Raw genomic sequence first — 21,999 nt, 5'->3', positions numbered from 1 at the left:
TTTTATTGGTACCATGTTCGGGCACGTGACATTTTTGATCGCTCTTTATTTCATTTTTTTGGGACTCAGAATTTACAAAAACTAGCGTTTCATGAATTTCTTTTGGGCGGTGCGTTTACGCCGTTCTGCGTGCGATAAAATTGATAAAGCGGTTTTCTTCTTCGGGTCAGTACGGTTACAGCGATACCTCATTTATGTCTTTTTTTATGTTTTGTCGGTTTTATGCAATGAAAACAATTTTATATAAAAAATAATTATTTTTGCATCACTTTATTCTGCAAGCTATAACTTTTTTATTTTTTCACTGATGACGCTGTATGATGGCTCATTTTTTGCAGGATAAGATGTCGTTTTCAGCGGTACCATGGTTATTTACATGCGTCTTTTTGATCGCACGTTATTGCACTTTATGTTCGGTGGTATGATAATAAATCATTATTTTTTTACTTTGTTTTTTATTTTTATTTTTTAAGGAGTTTGCTTAAGGGGTTAACTAATGGGACAGTTTTATAGGGCGGGTCGTTACGGATGCGGCGATACCAAATATGTGTACTTTTATTGTTTTGGGTTTTTTTTATTTCCAAAAAATGAATTTATTGGGGAATATTTTTTTTTTTTTTTTAATTTATTTAGCGATTTTTTAAAAATTATTTTTACACTTTTTTTTTACTTTATTACAATGTCCCAGGGGGGACATAACTGTCATGTGACAGATCGCTGATCTGTCACATCACAGATCACTGACAGATCAGCGATCTGTCACAGGCACTGCTGCAGGCTTCCTCATGCCTGCGCTCTGCGGGCAGTGAGGAAGCCAGCTTCCTGCAGGCCCCGGGAGGTCCCCGCCGCCATAATGGATCTGGGGACCTGCAGGAAAGGAGCCCCCCGCGGCATCGCTGCACATTGCGCTGCCGTGGGGGGCTCAGGGAAGCACGGAGGGAGCCCCCTCCCTGCCGATGCTTCCCTTTAAATCCCGGTACACTGCGATCGTGTTTGATCGCGGTGCACAAGGGGTTAACGTGTCGGGGGCGGTCTGTGACCGCCCCTGACACATAGTACCAGGTGTCAGCTATGATAATTAGCTGACACCTGGCCGCGATAAGCGGCACTCACCACGTGGGCGCCGCTTATCGCTATGACGTAATATTCCGTCCAATGAAGGAAAGGGGTTACTTATGACTGTTGTGTTTGAAACTGTTAAACTGTAAAGCGCTGTGGAATATGTTGGCGCTATATAAAGATTATTATTATTATGCTCTGTACTTGTTGTAGCTAAATGGGAATATTTACAAATCCTGCACAAAACTTTGTATAAAAACCTTTGAAATTGCAAAAACTCTTATTGTCGCTCTTATTCATTCTTGTATGGACTACTACAACTGTCTTCTGATCAGTCTCCCTCTAACCATTCTCCTCTCCAATTAGTCCTGATTGTGGCAGCCAGGGTCGTATATCTGTTCAGCCGCTACACCAATGCCTCTGTGGCGCCCTGCGTCTTTGCCACCACAAAAGGGTTAAATATGTACTGTTTTGCATGTGTTTTGTGAGCAATGGGAGTTATGCTTTCTCTGCTAGAGACCACAACACACACACACAATTTACACCACTCCCTCACTTGTCTGAAGCTGAGAGCTTTGCAGACATACCCTAACTGGGAGGGGGAGGGGCCGGGGAGTAGTCTCAGTGAAGAAGAAGGAGGAGATGAAGAACTCTTGGAAGCCATGATGACACATGCGCTCGATCCTGGAGTGAGAGCTAATAAGCATCAGGGTGTCAGCCCCTAGGCCATCCATGCTTTCAGAGCAGGGTGGTGAGCTGAGAGACTGTGTGGATTTATACAACCAACAGGAGAGTGTTTTCCCCAGGAAAACTGCAGCGGACTAGGATCAGTAAAGGACAGTGCAAGTGGGAACTTGAGCTGCTCGCACACAGGATCCATGCTGCAAGTTGCCAAAGGAGAAATACATAGTGAGTAGAGGCTATACTGGATGTTTTAGACTCTGATAAGCCTTGGTCCCAGAAGGGATTAGAATAGCAGGAAGCTTACACTGAGTCACAGCAGCAGAGTGAAGGATAACTCCCATTCTGCAGAACAGACTGTAACCTGGTGAGAGTTGTAATATCTCCTCTGAACTGCACCTGAACTACAGTAAATGATAAAGTGAATTTTCTTGCCTCCTGCCTTATTACTCTGTGCCTTCTACTTCCATCACAATCTCTGGGGGTCTGCCCTGGTTGGAGAAGGTTAAACATCTGCACTGCCAACACCATCTACTCCCCCATTGATCATCTGCAGTGTTGGCTATACTACAGTCGAACACTCCAACTGGCATCACAAATCAAAACATAAACTTTATCCCCATTCAATTCAACCCCTTTTACATGACCGCCTGAGGCCACGGAGCGGGTCACTGCCACTGTGGCATTTCCCATTGAAGTTAACGGGCCTGGTACAGAGTATCCCACGGCCTCTGGGGCGCGTCACCTCCACCCTGTGCCAATCATTACATTGGTTGCCCATCCGCTACAGAATACAATACAAACTTATCTCTCTCACATACCCGCTGTTTACCCTGGATACGAGCATGCTCGCTGGTCCTGATCGCTGGTGAGTCTGCCTATATGACAGCTCACCAGCGATCAGCTAACTATGTCTCAGCGATCCCATCCACGTCGGATCATTGGTAGGATCGCTGGGACATTGAAGCGTGTAACGGGGCCCTAACTTGTGCTCTCCGTTCTGCAACTGATCTAAGACTTAACATTCTCCATAATCCGATTTTGAAACTTCCATCTCTAAGACTTGTCTCGTGCTGTGTCAGTTTTCTGGAATGCACTACCTCAGAGGATCCGACTAATACCTAGCCCCCACATTTTTAAATATGCTTTAAAAATATATCTCTTAGACAGGCTTATCTGCTCACCTCACTAACCGAACTCTTCACTGTTCCCTCCTAAATATTAATCACAATCTGCTCCCTCCTATTCATCTGTCTCAACACCCTCCATGCACCCAATAGCACTTGGTGACTGCACTTAGCCAGATCCTGCCTGATGACCGGACCATGAAGATTATTTGAAATGCACCTTTTATTATAACGATGGCTGGACCATACACAAAAAGCACTTTCTGCCTTTTTGTCCCATTTCTTTATAGATTGTAGCTTGCGTGCAGCAGGGCCCTCACTCCTCCAGTAGCTGCTGAATTATGTGTTACGTTACATTGTATTTATGGTCTGCACATGTCCCCGCTTAATTGTAAAGTGCTGCAGAATATGTTGGCGCTATATAAATAAAAATTATTATTATTATTTATTATTATTATTATTATTATTATTATTAACCACTAATTGGCTGTAGGGGTCACCTGATGCCCCTACTGGAAAAAGGAAGCCAGGAAACTGTAACAAAGTTTCTGAGCACAGTGGTTGGGAGTTCCCGACCTGAGACCCAAGTGAAATGCAACACCAGTTCTCTACATGGTGGCTAAAAAATTAACATTCAGGGGTCTTAGCCATGATAGCTTATAACAACTTAGTCCAAGTGATGTCAATGTTTCCATAAAATTAGTCAAAATTGCAGTGCCTATCTACACATTGCACCTACACAATAGTGCCACCACAGTACAGTGTCCATACATAACGCAACCTAATGTGAGACCTATGTCCAGAAGAAAGGTCTGAAGTATTACCTTGGGTAATTCTTCAATTTGATTGGCATCCAGATATAGTTCTTCCAATGTTCTTTCAAAGCTGAACACCTCCTTTGGCACCTGCTGTAGGCTGCAGTGGGAGTAATCCAGAACCGATATTATCTCCTCTTCTCCTCGAAAACATCTGCACGGGACGAGCCGCCCAATGATCTTCCTCTTGGTCGTCATCTCCAGGCACTGCACTGAAAAACAAAAAATTAAAAATGTTAAGTTTTGCTTCTCCATTCATGGTTCTTTTTTTATCACTAGGACATAGGTAAACTTTTTGTCAGTAAAGGAGTCTTTTCATATTTGATATTTCTGGTGTATTAGATGTACCATACAGTACATGTCATCCTAAAGACACATGAAAATCCACAATAGACGACCTCAAAAAGCACAAGATGAAGGTTTTACAATGGCCCTAACAGTCCCCTGATCTGAATATCATTGAAAATCTGTGCCTAGACCTCAAAATAGCAGAGGATGCCAGACGGCTCGAGAATCTAAAAGAAGTGGAAACATTTTCCAAGGAAGAATAAATGAAAATCCATCAGACAAGAAATGAAAGACTCTTGTATGTCTACTAAAAAGCATTTACAAACTGTGATACTTGAAAAAGGTGGTGCTTACTAGGTACTAACTATGCAGGGTGTCCAAACTTTTGCATGTGCACATTTTCCTTTTTGTAATGTATAAAATGTAAAAGATGAAAAAAATTTTTTGCCTAAAATATAAAGAAAATGTGTCATCTCTAACTTTAGGTCTTTTAGAAATCATTTAATCTTCAACCACAATAGCAGTAATTTTGACCAGGGGTGTCCAAACTTTTACATGTCACTGTATCTACATTGAAGGCTCATATCTATACCAGCTGACCAGAATACCTTTGTCCTAGCAACCCAAGCTTCTTGCATAATGTTGGTTATAACATTACTTTCCCATGGTTTGTATGCCTGCATTACAAAACATCGGATTGCACGCATCCATTTTGCCGCTAAACCGTGGAACAATTCAGCACCTTACGTGGCTGGGGTTCCCTCACGTGTATTCAGCTGCATCATCTAGTCTCACCCTTGGTCCACATTCAGATGTCAGTGATATTTCTTCTACAAAAAAAAAAAACATTGATTTTCATCCGTGTGCTGTCTGTGATTTTCACAGACTTGAATTGGACATGTCTCCATTAAACGGACATCTGAACAAGGCCATCATAAACTGAAGTTTGTAAGATCAGATGATTAAAGCGGATGTCCAGAACTGGAACAAAACGTTCTCAATAAACAGCACCACATCTGTCCATAGTCTAAGCTTGTTATTGCAGCTCGTTCAAGTGAATGACTCCACCAATGGACAGCTGTTTTACAAATCTTATCTCTCAAAGAAACGGTTGGTTCTGAGTCTAAAACTCCCATAACTGTGCCAACATAAAGGGGTTGTCCAAAACTTTTTTGATAACCCATCCTTAGAATAAGTCATCAATAACAGATCGGTGGGGGTCCGACATGTGGTACTCCCATCGATCATCTTTGTGTAGTTGGACTTACACAGTGTATAGAGCTCCGGACATCACATAGTGGCCGTTCTCTGTACTGCCGATCAGCGCTGATTGACGTGAATGTGATCTGAGGTGTAGTACCCAGAACGTGCACTGTGCATGAAGCTGTGGTGTCTCGGCTCCTTATACTGTGTACATGCAGGTAGAGAGGGACCTGAATATAGCTAATACTGTCTGTGTGTCGGACCCCCACCAATCTGATATTAACAACATGGAATGAAGATGAAGACAGGTCTTCACTATGTAAGTACTGGGCAGCCCATTATAAGCCATGTTCACATTTGCATTTATAGTTACATTTACTGCTTCTGTGAAGGCTTATGTCGCAAAATACAGTATATCACATTAATATGTAGCACTCTAATAAATAGTGCTGTAATAAGGAGCACTGTAATAAGCAGCGTTGTAATAAGGAGACGCCCCCTGAGGAAGTGACATCAACGCTCACGAAACATGCGTCGGGGTACTTGGCCGCGGTCTGAGCAGGAGTCACCTTTATATGGTTAATTAATCCTTTGATTCAATTACTTTTTTCTATATGATATAATGAATGCCATTGTTATTGTATATCTGTTTGGGCCACTTATAAGCATGGTGCCTATTGGATCTGTTCATCCAGTCCTTCCTTCCTTTTAGTTAGGGGGCTGTGTGGTTTTATCCAATTTGTTCACCTTGGGGCCATATAACAATTGAGTTACTGCTAATTTGATGCGATATTGTTATTTAAATCCTGTTTTCAGCCCTCGGTCACAAACTTATTATCACCTATGTGGATCACCATTCTTTTGTAAATCCATATGTATGCTTTGAGATAAAAAAAACAAAACTTTTTATAATTGTTCAATGTATTTTTAGACCAAATTTTGTAGAAATAATCTGTATTTTGTGATATATAGTGACTCAGGTTCTCCTTTTCTGAGTTGTAATAAGCAGCGCTGTAATAAGCAGCATTATTTTGGCCTCTAAACCCCAACAATATAATAATATCAGTAGTTCCCAGACCAAGTCAATAATCCCATTCACTGGCATTTATATCTAATAGCACTATGTAGCTATACATGTGACCCTACAGGTAGAGATGTAGCTGTACATAATATAGATCTATATGTCACTCAGGTCCGCTGACGCTAATCGCAACCATTAGTAGTCGCTTTCCAACTTTTGTGAAAGAGATGGAGTCCTTATATAACTCAGAATTAGCTGAAGAGAATATTAACAGGATTTACTAATGAGGATGTCTAATTTACAGGCATTTTGCTTTTTTGGGGGAAGGAGTGCCCTTTAGTTGCTCAGTGCCGCTAAACTTCATTAGTGATTGTTTTTCTTGTCTGACATTTCTCACCCGACCTTCTAAACTATGACTAATTTCAGGAAATCATCGCTAGAGCTAAAGAGGTCTGAAAACTGTTATTAGAGCCGGACTGCATCAAGTGAAGCCAACAATAAAAGAGAGGTCAGACGGGGACATCAATGAACGCCGCATCATCAGCCTCAACTTTACTACCAAACTTCAAAATGGCCACCACAATCCAATGGGGAGGTTGTCACCAAGTTTTAAGAGTTCCTAAATGTCAAGTCTTCCCAACCTTGGTGAAAAATACCACCAGTTCCCCGCATGACTGCAAGGCTAAAATGCCTGTCCATTCCAAAACCGTGGCTGACAACCTTTCTGGAATTGGCAGTGGTGGCCAAAGTGGTTGTCAACTTGTTTGCAAAGAAAAATATGTATCTGACAGAAGATGATGCACCTCGGTGCCTTATGTTGTGGATACTACAACATAAGCCAGTTTCCTACTCCACACTGATGAGGGGCAATACCCCGAGACAGCTGTCTGTGGATGGATACCATGTTTTGGCATAGGTGGTTTCCTTCATTGGAGACTGCCCTTCCCGTGGTTGTTCCTTCCCGGGGAAAGACCTGGCTGGTCATTGCTTGCATTGAGAAACATGTGATGGTGTCTCCACGGCTTCTGTTTTGCATTTTATTATGTTGTGGATTAGCAGTGCAGATTTCATACAGCAAGTTTGCAGCAATTTTCAGTATTAGTAAATGGAGTTCTCAAACTTATTCAATATTTAGTAAATGATGTAGTCTGAAATCCACAACCAATGAAATGCACGTTTACACATGCAGATTCTGTCTGTGAATTTTTTACAGATTTGTAACTAAAACCACAGTGGAAATTTTCTGTAACGTGTGGACATCAGTCTTACAGCATAATTGCCAACTCTTCCAAAATGTTCTGGAGGCTCCTGGAAACAGGGGAGATCTCCTGGGCCCACTGAGAAGTTGGCAAATCTCTTAGGTGTCGCTGAAACTGACCGAAACGTTCTGGAAAGCTACGTTTCCTGAAAGTTTCTTAAGCCCAACATGGGGATGCTCAATCAGTGCATCCAAATGCAAATTCACGGGGCCTGCAGTGGACATGGCCTAAAAAAGTGACATGATAAAGAAAAGCACTGAAGCACGTCACCAAAATTTGGAATTATGATAGATATGGGTGCTGGCTGCAGAGTTCTTAAGCTAAAAATGTATTTTCTTAAAAGAGATGGCCACCGATGGGGACAGTGTTTTTTTTTATTAAATGCATGTATTTTGGGCTAAAATAAGTTTTGCAATTGGGTGTCATCAAATAATTTGCACCATTTGCCTCCTACAGCCACTGTGTTGTTCTGTTTATTATTATTTATTTTTATTTATTTTTATACTCACTTATATAGTGCCATTAATTCCACAGCACTTTACAGACATTATTATCACTGTCCCCACCAGGGCTCACAGTCTAAATTCCTTATCAGTATGTCTGATGACATACCCATCATAGTCCATAGTCCTGTTCACATGTCTGTGCTAAGCCTACAATCTGCAGTATCCACCAACCCACCAAACCGCTGCACGACCAGCTCTACCCTCACCTAATGTATTCTCGCCCATCCCGTTGTAGATTGTGAGCCCTCGCGGGCAGGGTCCTCTCTCCTCCTGGACCAGTTATGACTTGTATCGTTTAAGATTACTGTACTTGTATTATGTATACCCCTCCTCACATGTAAAGCGCCATGGAATAAATGGCGCTATAATAATAAATATTAATAATAATAATTTGCAGCCTGTGTGCTTTGAGCGCCCGACAGGGCCGTGGGGACTCGGTACCGGGCCGGTTCTTAAGGGGATGTGTCACGGCAGCAGTGACCAGGTCCGTGGCCCTGGGGGCGTCCAATGAAAAATGATGAATAAAGGGGAAATAAAGTTTATAAAAGATAATTTGTGACGCCACCTGTGGTATTTGGCAATTAGGAGATGTTAGCCGACGCTGCTGAGGAGACCACTGGGGATGATGGTGATGCAACAGAGTTGTTACAGCTCTCCACAGGTAGAGCTAAACCCCAGGGCAGTTGTCGTGAAATAGATGGTGATAATGGTGGTTGTACTGCAAGGCAAGTGACGCAGTAAATAAATTGGAAGACACACCATTGTGCAGTCTTCACAGATTTTACTCACAGTTCTGATGTTACAAGTTCTGTGTCCTCAGGGTCGGTGGTCCAGCCAGCTCTCAAGTAATTTGGTGTACATCATGTCAGAACCCCCTTCCGATGTTCCTTTCCTGGCCGTCTCACTGCACTGGCTCCCTCCTTTCCTGCCCTGCGTTTTCACATACAGTGTCCCAAGCCAGCAGCCCGGATCTTGTCGGGCGAGGTGCTCTAGGTCCCCTGGATTCAGTGAATGTGTTGGATGTTAGCTAGCTGAGTCCTTAGTTTCTCCACTAGTCTGGGGCCGGTCCCCTACTGCGACCTGGTCCCTCCATCCGACTATGGTCGGCGTGGATGTGGGCCCCATGGGTGGACTAATTACCCGTGCCCCTAGGACCCTTTCTTCCTCTCTTTCACTGAAGCTCATCTTTCTGTTCTTCTTTCTTTCCTTTCTCTCTTTCTGCTGGCTGCTGGTCTAGAGACGAGCTCCTCACTGCTCGAATCCCCAGCTCCAACTGAACTCTTTCCCTCCAACTGTCACTTCCTTCAGCTCCCCCTGCTGCTTTCTCCACCTACACCCTGTGCCTAGCTCCTCCCGGGCCCTGAGAGGTATAGTGTTGGATGCAAGTATCTGAGTTCTGGGTAGTGCCCCCTCCTTACCTGAGAGCGGAATACCACACCTCTGGATGAGGTGCAGTACCTCTGTTTCAACTGAACCCTCAGGGGCGCCACATGTCCACAACAAATTACGGAGACGTGTCCATTTTCATTTAAGTCACGGATCAAAATCCCCTATGCAAGTTAAGGTCTCAGTAGAAATAAGGAACAGCACAAAGTGTAAAATCTATGTGCCGCCCATTTTTAATTTTGCAAAAAAATTTTTTTTTATAGAAAAACCTTTGCAATTTTTTTATTTTTATTTTTTTCACATATATGAGAAAATCACTGATGGTAAAAACACAGTGAAGAAAATCTGATCTAAATCCAAGATGGATATTGGTCCTTTTTTTCCCCACAATCTCCCGACAGAACAAGCTTGTAACACATTTTGCAGCTGACAATGAGCATTGTTAACAAGGAGCCTTAAAAGTCATTCCGGCAACCGAACTTTTCGGTCCGAGCATGGACCGCTAATGCACGCCCGCGGCTCTCCCGACCTAAGCGCGACTGCTTCATATATTTCTATGAATGTGTCAGTCTCGGGTGGGGAGACCGTGGTCAGTCCGTGCATTGTGGTCTGATCTTGGACCGATTTGCATGGATATCTGAATGACCCCTATAAAAGGCAAAAGGTGCGACAATTTTTTAATAAATCCCAATTGCGAAATTTACTTTTGGCAAAAAATCCTAAGCATTTAAGTGAAAAAATAATGAATTTGAAGATGTCCACATCATTTAGAGAATGAAGATCACAGCTAAGCGCAATGCTTTCTCTATAAGATTCAAGGAGCCGTGTAACATAATATCCGACCCAGAGACCTACAGACCTCTAAACATGGTGGAGGGTCGGACATGGACTTCCAGGCTGCTGTCTCCAAATGGCACCTGCATGAGAAGTTCCTTCTGGAGAGAGCAAGTTTGCATACTGGCAGCACAGTGATGGGTAATGCAGCACTAAACTGTGTTCCAAATTATTATGCAAAAAGAGTTTAGGAGTGATAAGGTTAGAATTTTTTTGTTAGTCATTTACACTCATTGCTGGTGATGTGTGTCAGGGCTCTTTATATCACTGAAAGCAATTGCAGATACCTGTGCAGATTAGTTTGGCAGGTGTGTCCAAATAAAGGCAAGACTACTTAAGAAGGCTGTTCCACATTATTAAGCAGTCTACATTTTTTGCCAAAATGGGAAAGAAAAAGGATGTGTCGGCTGCTGAGAAGCAACAAATTGTGGAGTATTTAGGTCAAGGCATGACTACAATCAACATTGCCAAGACACTTCATCGTGATCATCACACAATCAAGAAGTATGTAGCTGATTCCCAGCACACACGTGTGCGTGCTGATAAGGAAAAATTGAGGACTCTTTCCAACAGGCAATTGCATCAGGTTAAAAGAGCAGCTGCAAAAATGCCTTGTCATAGCAGCAGACAAGTTTTTGAAGCTGCTGGTGCCTCCACGTCCCCGAACAACAAGATGCAGGGTCCTTCAGAGGTTTGCAGCTGTGCGTAAGCAATCCTGTCACCCACCTCTATCCACTGCACACAAGCAGAAACGGCCCCAGTGGCCAAACGAGACATGAAGACTGATGAGTGCCGTGCAACGCTCGATGGTCCAGATGGATGGAGTGGAGGATGGCTGGTTGATGGACACCCCATGAAAACACGGCTAAGGCGCCAAAAAGGAGGAGGTGGAGTAATGTTTTGGGCTGGAATCATGGGGAGAGAGATTGTCAGCCCTTTTAGGATCCCTGAAGGGGTAAAGATTAGAGTTGAGCGACTTTTGTTTTTTTATGGTCGAGTTTCGTTTCGTGAAACCCAACTTTTCCAAAAGTCGGGTCGAGCAAGATCGGCCGATTATAGGGAAAAGTCGGGGTCGTCCCGAAACACGAAACCCAATGTAAGTCAATGGGGAATAAAAGTCGGCAGTGAGAGGAGGACAGGAAACACACCTACAGTGCTCATTTGAATGCTAAAAGCATCAATTCTTCTTACTTAAGCTGGTCAACCTTAATTAACTTCATAATACAAGTTACGCACTGAAAAATGGGGGTTATTTGGCTAAAGTTGTGGGGGGGTAGGGCTGGCTCCAGGTTTTCATGTGCCCTGGGCGAAAGAGCGCCCCTTTAACACATAATACCACAACTCATCATGCTCCGATACGGCAGAGAAATAGCGGTATAGTACAATGAAAAATACTTCACTTTTTACATCTCATGACGAGGCCCATCTATTTCTCCATACAGAATCATTGGTCCCATATAATGTTTGAAACAGTATATGATGAGCTCCACATAATGCTACAGTATATGTTGGTCCCCATGGATGAAGCTCCACTGTCTTATGGGCCCAAATAATGCTCCAAACATAATGGGCCCCATTTCTAATGCTCTAGTGTATAATGGGCCCTGTAAATGCTGCTCCAGTGTCTGATGTCCACCTTTGGAATGTTCCAGTGTATGGTGGGCCCCATCTATCATTCTCCAGAGTATAGTGCTCCCCAAAAATTGCTGTCCCAACATTGAAAACAATGAAATAAGTCTCCTCGCTAGGGAATCCCTGTACTAGTCTGGACTCCTCGTCGTCCCCATCTTCCATCTCACTGCACAATATTTCAACCTTGCAAGTGCTGTGATCCTGAGCAAGCAGGGGGGCCCACTCGTTGGCGACGGCACTGGCACAGGGCCCCTGATAGTACGGTGGTGTGTCTGATGGCGGGTGGGCCGAACCTGCACTTTCATCTGCAGCTTCCTCTTTGTCACCGTGTAAGATGGAACTGTATATGGGAAGGGTAACCTGAGTTTCATCAGGGTCAGATTCAGTCCGGGTAGCGTGCAAGGGGAATGTAGTGGTCTGGGTCAATGTACCAGCAGATTCATCGAGCAGTGGCTGGGCATCAGTGCACTTGTGTCGCCCCCAGGAGTACGGTCGCCACAGTGGCATTACCTTCCTCCTAGGGAGTGTGATGTCATGCTTGGGAGCAACGAAGGATCTCTCTAGCAGGTTAACTGATTGGGCGGCGTTATTCCCACGAGTCATGACCCTCCAAACAGCGTTCATGAAGGCAAAGTGTTTGTTTTACGTGGGCAGTATGGTTGCAAAGCTGAACCTTAAAGGAATGTCCAGAAGGGCACCACCAGGAGTGGAGCCTACGGCGTAATTTGACTCAACACGGGCAACCTCAACCATGCCAGCTACAGAACAGATGCACACATTGCAAGCTTAATTCCGTTAACGAACGAGACTCCGTCATGCCCCGCGGTCCGAGTCCGGCTTACTAGAGGGACACGTGAGGCTCTGGCACATGAGATTGGCCAATAACTGGTGTGTCATGCCCTTACATGTCCGTGGCTGCATGTGCGCTACACTGAAAAAGCCAGCGTTTGTCGCTTACATGTGCAGCTAACCCGCTGAACAACGTTAGTGATGGGGATCACTGATTACAATTATTACTCGCGAACGATGATTTCCCAGTAAGTGCAGGTCAACCGCAGTTCCGGAATTAGGCCTAACCGTCGTTTCTGAAAAAAATGAAAAACTTACGTGTGCAAACCACAGGTGCTGTAGCTTGCTTAACAGCTCGCCAGCCATTCTCACGCCCAGTATGGGTTACACATGATTGCACAAAGGTGAGAAAGGGTACCGTATCCCCGGATAACATGTATGGATAGCGTACACATTCAAAAGATATGTCTATACATCAGGAGGCAGGCTCAGACGGTGTTAGGCCCAGTATGGCTTGCACGTGATTGCACAAAGGTGAGAAAGGGTACCGTATCCCCGGATAACATGTATGGATAGCGTACACATTCAAAAGATATGTCTATACATCAGGAGGCAGGCTCAGACGGTGTAAGGCCCAGTATGGCTTGCAAGTGATTGCACAAAGGTGAGAAAGGGTACCGTATCCCCGGATAACATGTATGGATAGCGTACACATTCAAAAGATATGTCTATACATCAGGAGGCAGGCTCAGACGGTGTAAGGCCCAGTATGGCTTGCAAGTGATTGCACAAAGGTGAGAAAGGGTACCGTATCCCCGGATAACATGTATGGATAGCGTACACATTCAAAAGATATGTCTATACATCAGGAGGCAGGCTCAGACGGTGTTAGGCCCAGTATGGCTTGCAAGTGATTGCACAAAGGTGAGAAAGGGTACCGTATCCCCGGATAACATGTATGGATAGCGTACACATTCAAAAGATATGTCTATACATCAGGAGGCAGGCTCAGACGGTGTCAGGCACAGTATGGATTTGACGGCCCAGACTACACAGCGGAGGAGCAGGGAGAGGTAAAGATTGCAAATGCTGGGGCCCTGCCCAAGCAAGGGGGGCCCACTCGTGGGCATCGGTACTGGCACTGGGCCCCTCATAGTACGGCGGTGTGTCTGACGGCGGGTGTGCACCACCACCGTCAGAGACACATGATTGCACTATGAGGGACCCTGTGCCAGTGCCCGCGCCCAAGAGTCGGCCTACCCACCTGTCCAGGGCAACGGCACTCGCACGGTGTCGTGCGCTAGGTGGTGACCCCGGCCATGGGGGGGGAGGCAGCACAGTTAGGGAGTTTTAGAAAGTGGCATATGTTGATGTTGGACATTCAGCTGATGCAAAAGGCGAAATAGGTCAAGACCCAGGAAGAGGTGGACCAAAGCAAGCCATTTTTCTGTCACCATATGTGTCATCAGGGGAAGGTGGGACAAAATCCTTGGAAACCCATGCGTGGTTCATTTTAATGAAGGTTAGATCATCCACATTTTGGGTTGACAGACGGGTCCTTTTTTCTGTCAGGAATGATCCAGCTGCACTGAAGACTCTTTCCGATAGCACACTTGCAGCTGGGCAAGCGAGCTCCTGTAAGGCATATTGTGCCAATTCAGGCCAGGTGTCCAGTTTAGCAGCCCAATAGTCAAAGGGGAATGACCTGTGTGGGAGAACATCGATATGGGAGGAAAAGTAGTTTGTAACCATAGTTGACAACTGCTGTCTCCTGTCACTTTCCATCGATGCTGTATTACCAGGTGTGTAAGCGGTACTTGAAAAATCAGTCCACAACATTGTCATGAAACCCCTGTCTCCAACGCCACTTCTGCTGTGTGCACCATGAACACCTCTGCCAAGCTGTCCCCGGCCCGTACGGCTCGTGTGAGAACCATCACCGCTGCTGTGTGCTGGGAATGCCTCAAGCAACCGATTTACCAGAGTTGCTTGTTTATTAGCCAATATTAGGTCAAGGTTCTCCTGTGGCATGATGTTTTGTAATTTGCCTTTATAGCGTGGATCCAGGATGCTGGCCAACCAGTAGTCGTCATCGTTCATCATTTTGGCAATGCGGGGGTCCCTTTTTAGGATCCGCAAGGCATAATCTGACATGTGGGCCAATGTTCCCGGTGTCAATGATGCACTGCGAGTGCTGGTTGGAGGAGCACTTTCTGGCAAATCCACATCCCTCCAGTCACGCACAAACCCTGTACCAGACCTTGCCACGCCAACATTTTCACTTGCCCCACGAGATGCATCCTCCTCCCCTAAGTAATCATCCCCATCATCATCCTCCTCCTCCTCTTCTTCCTCCAACTCGTCCAGGAGAGGTCCCTGAGCAGACAATGGCTGAATGTCATCAAGGATTCCCTCCACCTCTTCCTCCTCGTCAACATTGGCTGCAGACGCCTGCTCCTTAAGGTGCGTCAAAGTTTGCATGAGCAGACGCATAAGTGGGATGCTCATGCTTAGGATGGCGTCGTCTGCGCTTACCAGCCGTGTGCATTCCTCAAAACACTGAAGGACTTTACAAAGGTCTTTCAGCTTCGACCACTGCACACCGGTCAACTCCATGTCTGCTCTCAAAGTGCCTGGCCGTGTATCCTCCCACAAATGCATTATGGCCTGCCTCTGCTCGCACAGCCGCTCCACCATGTGCAGGGTGGAGTTCCACCTTGTTGCAATGTCGATAATGAGGCGGTGGTTGGGAAGGTGGAGCAATCGCTGCAGCTTCTGCATACGAACGGAGTGTACAGGCGACCGGCGGATGTGCGCGCACAGTCTTCGCACCTTATGGAGCAGGGCTGTTAACTCCGGATAATTTTTGAGGAAGCACTGCACCACCAGGTTCAAGGTGTGAGCCAAGCAAGGTATGTGGCTGAGTTTTGAAAGGGCTATGGCTGCCACAAAATTACGGCCGTTATCACTAACTACTTTGCCTGCCTCAAGATGTACACTGCCCAGCCATGACTCAGTTTGTCGCTTCAAGTACTCGGCCAGCACCTCGGCGGTGTGTCTGTCGCCCAAACACATCATCTGCAACTCAGCCTGCTGACGCTTTCCACTAGCTGCTCGATAGGGGGACACCTCGTGTTCAACAGTGGCAGCTACAGATGGAGTGCTCGTACGACTGCGCTCTGTGGACGAGCTTTCGCTTCTGGAGGAGGAGGAGGAGGAGGAGGGTCGAACGCCTACAGCCAACTGTTTCCTATACCGTGGGCTAGGCAGCACTGTCCCACCACCACTGTCCCCTGTGGACCCTGCATCCACCACATTAACCCAGTGCGCAGTGATGGACACGTAACGGCCCTGGCCATGCCGACTGGACCATGCATCAGTTGTGAGGTGCACCTTTCCACTCACTGACTGCTTGAGTGCATGGACAATGCGGTCTTTCACATGATGGTGGAGGGCTGGGATGGCTTTGCGAGAGAAGAAGTGGCGACTGGGTAGGTCATAGCGTGGTACTGCATAGGCCATGAGTTCGCGGAAAGCTGCGCTTTCCACCAACCGATAGGGCATCATCTCAAACGAGATTAGTTTGGCAATGTGGGCGTTCAAACCCAGTGTGCGCGGATGAGAGACTGAGTACTTTCTTGACCTACTCATAGTGTCTGGGAGGGTGAGCTGGACTTGAGAGCTGCATATGGTGGAAGTAGCGGTGGACAGGGCGGACTGAGAGAGGGTTGATGATGGTGATGGAGTTGGTGTTCTTTCTGATGGCCTAGATTCAGTATTTCGTTGATATAACAGTGGGATTCCCTGACTGCTGTGGCCTTGCAACGACACCTCAACATTTGCTGCTGTGCTAACCGGTGGGCTTACAGTGGGGGAAACAATGTAGCGTTGCTGACTACCTTCTTTGTGATCAGTTGCACATGTGGCACTTGAGGTTTGGTGTTGTGTCCACGCTTGCAAGTGCATGCTGGTTAAATGTCTAAGCATGCAACTGGTATTCAAATTTTTCAGATTTTTCCCTCGGCTAAAGGTCTTTGCGCACTTCTTACAGATAACCTTGGCCTGATCATGAGGATTTTGTTCAAAAAAGTGCCACACTGCACTCTTCCTACTTTGGCAGACATTTTGCGGCCTAGCACGCTGTGATGTTTTGACCCTCTGGACAAACTGTCCAGCAACTCTTTTGATTTTTGGAACCTGTCTTTGGAGTGCTCCGGGCCTGCCAGATAACAGCTGTTGCGATGTTGATGTCTGCTGTGGATGCTCCTCATCTGAGCTATTGGAAGCAGCACCCTCTTCCCCCAATGGATGCCAATCTGGGTCAACAACTGGGTCATCCATCACCTCCTCTTCAATGTCATGTGCACCTTCCTCTGTGTCACCGTGTATGGTGGTATAGTGTGCGGGAAGGGGCACCTGAGTCTCATCAGGGTCAGAATCTGGCTCTGTACACTGCAAGGACAATGTAGTGCTCTGAGTGAATGTACCAGCAGAATCATCTATCAGCAGCTGTGCATCAGTGCACTCCATGTCAGATTCATCTTGGCCTGGGTAATTCACCATTTCACTTGATAATCCAGGCATGGTATGTGAAAACAGCTCCATGGAGTAATCAGTAGTATGGCCTGCGTCATCCTTCAATCTTGGTTGGGGTGAAGGACACAAGGAAAGGTGTGGTTCATGAACATGAGCCTCCAATGACGACTCAGTGCTTTTACTTTTTACAACTTCAGAAGAGGAGGCGATAGAGCTGGAGGCTGAGTCAGCAATGTAAGACAAAACTTTTTCCTGATGCTCTGGCGTTAAAAGCGGTTTGCCAACTCCTAGAAAACTAAGCCTTCAAAGCCTTATGGAGCCAGACGATGACGCAGGCTCAACACCTCCTGCATTCGGTCCTATTTTGCTTTTGCCACTACCATCAGATCCACCACCAACACCATCATTACCAGCTGCCAACCCCCGCCCAATTCCACGGCCTCTTCCACCAGCCTTCCTCATTTTTGGTAGAAATGTAGACAAAATCCTACAAACTATATAGTAATGTAAAACAAGGTACAAGGTGTCTATAGGACAGGGGAGATTTAGATTTTCTGCAGACACTTGTGGACACTGGACACTTGGATTGTGTGAGGCCCACTGAATATCACAGCGCTATGTCACAGGCTCGATGGCACAGGTGTGAAAAAAGTGACTACAGGATAAGGGAGATTTTGAATTTCTGGGAGATTTTGAATTTCTGCAGACACTTGTGGACACTGGACACTTGGATTGTGTGAGGCCCACTGAATATCACAGCGCTATGTCACAGGCTCGATGGCACAGGTGTGACTACAGGATAAGGGAGATTTTGAATTTCTGGGAGATTTTGAATTTCTGCAGACACTTGTGGACACTGGACACTTGGATTGTGTGAGGCCCACTGAATATCACAGCGCTATGTCACAGGCTCGATGGCACAGGTGTGAAAAAAGTGACTACAGGATAAGGGAGATTTTGAATTTCTGGGAGATTTTGAATTTCTGCAGACACTTGTGGACACTGGACACTTGGATTGTGTGAGGCCCACTGAATATCACAGTGCTATGTCACAGGCTCGATGGCACAGGTGTGAAAAAAGTGACTACAGGATAAGGGAGATTTTGAATTTCTGCAGACACTTGTGGACACTGGACACTTGGATTGTGTGAGGCCCACTGAATATCACAGTGCTATGTCACAGGCTCGATGGCACAGGTGTGAAAAAAGTGACTACAGGATAAGGGAGATTTTGAATTTCTGGGAGATTTTGAATTTCTGCAGACACTTGTGGACACTGGACACTTGGATTGTGTGAGGCCCACTGAATATCACAGCGCTATGTCACAGGCTCGATGGCACAGGTGTGAAAACAGGATAAGGGAGATTTTGAATTTCTGCAGACACTTGTGGACACTGGACACTTGGATTGTGTGAGGCCCACTGAATATCACAGTGCTATGTCACAGGCTCGATGGCACAGGTGTGAAAAAAGTGACTACAGGATAAGGGAGATTTTGAATTTCTGGGAGATTTTGAATTTCTGCAGACACTTGTGGACACTGGACACTTGGATTGTGTGAGGCCCACTGAATATCACAGCGCTATGTCACAGGCTCGATGGCACAGGTGTGAAAAAAGTGCCTACAGGATAAGGGAGATTTTAAATTTCTGCAGACACTTGTGGACACTGGACACTTGCATTGTGTGAGGCCCACTGAATATCACAGCGCTACGTCACAGGCTCGATGGCACAGGTGTGAAAAAAGTGACTACAGGATAAGGGAGATTTTGAATTTCTGCAGACACTTGTGGACACTGGACACTTTTGGATTGTGTGAGGCCCAATGAATATCAGAGCGCTATGTCACAGGCTCGATGCAGCAGGTGTGAAAAAAGTGACTACAGGATAAGGGAGATTTTGAATTTCTGCAGACACTGGACACTTTTGGATTGTGTGAGGCCCAATGAATATCAGAGCGCTATGTCACAGGCTCGATGCAGCAGGTGTGAAAAAAGTGACTACAGGATAAGGGAGATTTTGAATTTCTGCAGACACTTGTGGACACTGGACACTTTTGGATTGTGTGAGGCCCACTGAATATCAGAGCGCTATGTCACAGGCTCGATGGCACAGGTGTGAAAAAAGTGAATTGTAGAATTGGGCAGAATAGGAATCTCCCTAGAGTGTAGGTCTGTAAGAACGGAACAAGTCCTCCACTTATCCTTCCACAGTGACACACAGATAGCTTCACTGTGGCTGTGATAACAGCCGTTACACGGTACTGTGTGAGGAGCGTACACCGCTGTATGGTGTGAATAAATGCTCGCTCAGTACCTTAGCAGGACAAAAAAAAAATTGGGATTGCTCTTAAAAAAGCAGTTTGCAGAGCAGTGGGGAAACAGCAATGCAGCTGTCAGGAAGCCTTAGAAGGCAGCCCAACAACCAACACCGCTGATCCACCACAATATAGCCTCCCCTTGCACTGCACACACAGTGACTGGTGTGTTGCACAGGCAAAATCGCTAGCAGCAGAAGCAGTTTTTTTGTCTTCTTCCCTGCCTAACGCTCTCCCTACAGAATCAGCAACCTCTCCCTATGCTAAGATCGGCAGAAGTAAGATGGCGGTCGGCGTGCACGCCCTTTTATAACCCCTGTGACGCCCACCAAAGGAAGCCAATCACTTGCATGCCCTTCTGAAAGATGGTGGCGACCCCTGCCTATGTCATCACGTCGCCCACAGTGTCCGTGGATCCTGATTGGCTGAAAAAGAGCGCTAAACAAACTTTTGAAACGCGACTTTGGCGCGTAAGTCACCGACCTCGTGGCCGACCTCATCCTAGGGTCGGGTTTCGTTTCATGAAACCCGACTTTTGAAATTGTTCGACCCGTTTCGCTCAACTCTAGTAAAGATGAACTCCATAATCTATGTGGAGTTTCTAAAACAGCACTTCCTGCCATGGTTCAAGAGGAAGAACCGTGCTTTCCACAGCAAGATCATTTTCATGCATGATAATGCACCGTCTCATGCTGCAAATAACACATCTGCATCTCTGGCTGCTATGGGCATAAAAGAGGACAAACTTATGGTGTGGCCACCATCTTCCCCTGACCTCAACCCCATTGAGAACCTCTGGAGCATCATCACAAGGAGCGTCTATGATGGCGGGAGGCAGTTCACATCTAAGCAACAGCTCTGGGAGGGGATTCTGTCCACATGCAAAACAACTGAAGCACAAACTATCCAAAAACTGACAAATTCAATGGACGAGAGAGTTCAGAAGTGTCTTTCCAACAAGGGGTCCTATGTGCAAATGTAACATCACCGAGAAGAAAGTTTTGACTTGAAAACTGTCTGATTTCATTTTGTAATAAGCTGATAATGCTTATCATTTCACAATTCACCATTTTTTTGTTCAAAATAAAAATAAAAAGGTTGAAAACTCTGCTGCATAATAATTTGGAACATGCATTGTGAGTGTTTCTTATTTTTAAAAATATACTGTTTTCATAGGCAGTTTGTTCAAAAACATTGCAAATATACTAGAATATTAGATGACTGGAAAATAACAATGACTGCAATTCATATAGGTAATGTAGAGAAAATATGAGGAAATATTTTTTGCATAATAATTTGGAACACAGTGTACAGGGTGACGACACTACAAACATATCTTCATATCTCAGTTTCCTGGTGTGCAGGTCAACAGTCAGGCCATGCTGGGTGTTGTAGTACAACAGCAGCAGCATAGCCACACGTTGGATCACTGATCTAAGCATGAGTGATGGAGGGATCCAGATAGCCTGCATGTAACCCGTGGATTTATGGCTCTGCATCGCTTTCTATTGGGCGCACTGTGCAATTCTTAAGGGCCAGATGTTGATTGAGTGCAGGTATACATTTACCGCACTCACCTGAAGCAATTATGGTGACGTCTTAAGAGCCACTCTTTCCTCATTGTAAAGCACCTGGAGTAGATGTTACAAATTAACATGACAAGAGTTCCATCGCTCCCTTAGAAATGATGTCGGACTAATCATAGACACTTTGCCTGATGAAAATCGCTCAGCAGCATTGATGTGATCTCCATGTACCTGTCGCAGCGCACACTGATGTCCCCGGTGACAAGTCACAGGATAATTGCATGACTCAAATATTGTAAGGAAATCACTGGGAGGATGTGAATGGAAGCAGGTGCATGATCTATATTTACTATGGAAAGCATTGTGCTCTGTGATGTCATCTCTGCGCTGAATAAACCCCTTAGCCCATTACTCCCCTGCTCCAAACCTACAGCGATGTGTATAACCTGGAGATCTGCTTGGTAATATGGTCTCCAGCACTTTTCCAGCATTTTCTGATTAGCTGATTAGGTATTCAGCTATGGGATCACCATATTTTTTCACCTCATTACTCCCTGAAGAAACGCGCTTAAGGCAGAGTTCACACGTGGCGTTTTTTTCACGTTTCTGCGGCGGTTTTAACCGCGCAATTTTGCCGCGAAAACGTGAAAAATAAGCATCCCATGCATTCCTATGGGATTCTGCAATGCTGTGCTAATGCTGCGGTTTTTACCGCGGCGGAATCGCTTCGCGGTAAAAACCGCAGCATGCTCATTAATTTGCGGAATCGCGGCGATCCCGAACCCATAGGAATGCATTGTTCCGCTTATTTCCTGCATGTGGCTGTGCACACCATGCGGAAAGTAAGCAGAACAATTGCGGATGGTACCCATGGTCCAGAGGAGAGAAGACTGTCCTCCGGGCTTTGGGTACCATATCCCTGTAAAAAATAGAATTTAAAAATAAAAAATATTGTTATTCTCACCCTCCTGCGTCCCGCGCAGCCTTCCCCCTTCTCTTCACGCTCCCGGTCCCAGTAG

General features: G+C 45.7%; 1 protein-coding gene across 9 annotated transcripts in view; it reads right to left on the bottom strand.

Moving 5' to 3' along the window:
• The window catches only part of LRRC7 (leucine rich repeat containing 7), a 445,778-nt gene that overhangs the window by 185,312 nt on the left and 238,467 nt on the right, over positions 1–21,999 (bottom strand). For all 9 annotated transcript variants that reach the window (XM_073544765.1, XM_073544773.1, XM_073544767.1 and 6 more), the window contains one exon: positions 3,692–3,894. In XM_073544765.1, coding sequence (XP_073400866.1) covers positions 3,692–3,894 — 203 coding nt within the window. The remainder of the gene's footprint in view (positions 1–3,691; positions 3,895–21,999) is intronic.

This window comes from Dendrobates tinctorius, unplaced genomic scaffold, assembly GCF_039654945.1.
Source record: "Dendrobates tinctorius isolate UK_male_01 unplaced genomic scaffold, ASM3965494v1 ptg000138l, whole genome shotgun sequence".
In the NCBI taxonomy this organism is placed as follows: Eukaryota; Metazoa; Chordata; class Amphibia; order Anura; family Dendrobatidae; genus Dendrobates; species Dendrobates tinctorius.
This window is presented reverse-complemented; position numbering and strand designations above follow the sequence as displayed.